At 24.9% G+C, this 1770-nt stretch overlaps 1 protein-coding gene across 1 annotated transcript; it reads left to right on the plus strand.

Moving 5' to 3' along the window:
- Nucleotides 1-651: 651 nt before the first annotated feature.
- LOAG_13274 (hypothetical protein) lies at nucleotides 652-1615 on the plus strand (the record flags this gene model as incomplete). The annotated part of the gene is made up of 3 exons (XM_020448665.1): nucleotides 652-762; nucleotides 1116-1258; nucleotides 1538-1615. Coding segments are annotated over 3 exons (332 nt in total), but the record flags the coding sequence as incomplete, so codon positions are not given.
- Between the last annotated feature and the right edge of the window lie 155 nt (nucleotides 1616-1770).

Genomic DNA, 1770 nt, shown 5'->3' on the forward strand with positions numbered 1-1770 from the left:
ATGAGGGATGGCGGTATTCGCCACATTCTCGAAAATGTTACAAATTTTTCCCAAAAGCGATAACCTGGACTGAAGCTGAATTTCATTGTCTAATACAAAATGGTCATCAATTGTCAATACATAGTTCAATGGAGAATAAATTTGTTAAAGGTAATACACATTCTATTTGTTTTTCCTCTTCTTTGTTTGTAACATTAATAGTATAATTTAAAAAACAAATTTGAAATGACAGTTATATTTTTATGAAATGGTATGCCATAATAAAGTTTTAAAAAAATTTTTCGTTTATGTATGGAATGAATTAGAAAATAAAATTGATAATGCGAACATTTTTTCCAGATGAATTATTAAATGAATATAACTAAAGTTATTTATTCTTTCAAATTTCAATTGTATCAGAATTTTACAAAAATTGGCTTTAACGTAATAGTTAATAGTAAACGCTTGAGCGATAAAAAAATTCCAGGATTATAAATTGGAAAAAATGAAGGAACATAGTTAATAAATTACACTTCAAAATTTTCAAACTAAAATTATTGTTGTTGTCAACGCGCAAATAATGTGTGTATTCGTCTTTCACTTTAATCATATATTTAAATTTAATTTCAAGATTAAAGTTACCAATTTAATCTTTATTATAAATTATTTCAGAAATAGCTCGTGATGCGTCCGAAATTTGGCTTGGTAGCGCAAAATTTGGTAGGATGACTGAATACGTTTGGTCTGATAATACATCATTCAATTTTAAAGGCTGGGAAAATGGTTCATTTTTAAATTACTCACCCTTTCTTATCTTTGTATTGATTGCAAGTGATAAGTACAATGAACTAAAAACTTTTTCTTTCAAACGAATTTTATTAAAACTTTTGCAATTCAGATTTTTTCTTTCTATCTCTAATCAAAAAACCATAAATGATTTAATTTCGTAAAGTGTGAGCACATTTGATAGTGGAATATTTGATGAAATGACCATATACAAATGCAACCAATCATCATTACTAACATTTACCTGCAATTCATAATTTACTAATTGAAATAAATTTCGTTAAATTTAACTGTTTTACCATAATTAGAAAAATTAAAAATTTCCGTGAAATTATTGCTAAATTTTATAGGTAAACCACCGGTAAGCAAATATATTAGGCCATGTACCAAAATGAATGTTGCAAATGGTGAATGGTTTCAAAGTTGTTGCCGAATAGTTGCGCCATATATTTGTCAAAAAAATCCACAACGTGGTGAACTTCACAGTAGCAAGGTAAATAATTAATTAATTATTTGCCAATTTTATTCAACTTTTGTAGAATTCTCTATTTTTCCTTTTTTTTTTGAAGCAAAACGAATATATGAACGACAACTTTGCAACTGTAAGTGCAAAAAGCAATCAATGTTGCTATTGTTTAGATTATAGCTCACTTCATAATTACTATTGTCTTGAAAATATGCATATATTTATTCCTTTAGAAAATAATATTTAACCATAGCTGAATACTTTATCACAATGCATGATAATTTATGATATCATATTTCGTTATAGAAGAATTATGATACGACTCGAACGGATAGAAAAAATTCGACTTTCAGTGAAAGGTGGCGATTTCTGTTGCGGAAATAATAGTAATAATAATAATAAGAACAATAATAATAATAATAAAAAATAATAATAATAATAATAATAATAATAATAATAATAATAATAATAATAATAATAATAATAATAATAATAATAATAATAATAATAATAATAATAATAATAATAATAATAATAAT

The sequence above is a fragment of the Loa loa genome (assembly GCF_000183805.2).
Source record: "Loa loa unplaced genomic scaffold supercont3.288, whole genome shotgun sequence".
NCBI lineage: Eukaryota > Metazoa > Nematoda > Chromadorea > Rhabditida > Onchocercidae > Loa > Loa loa.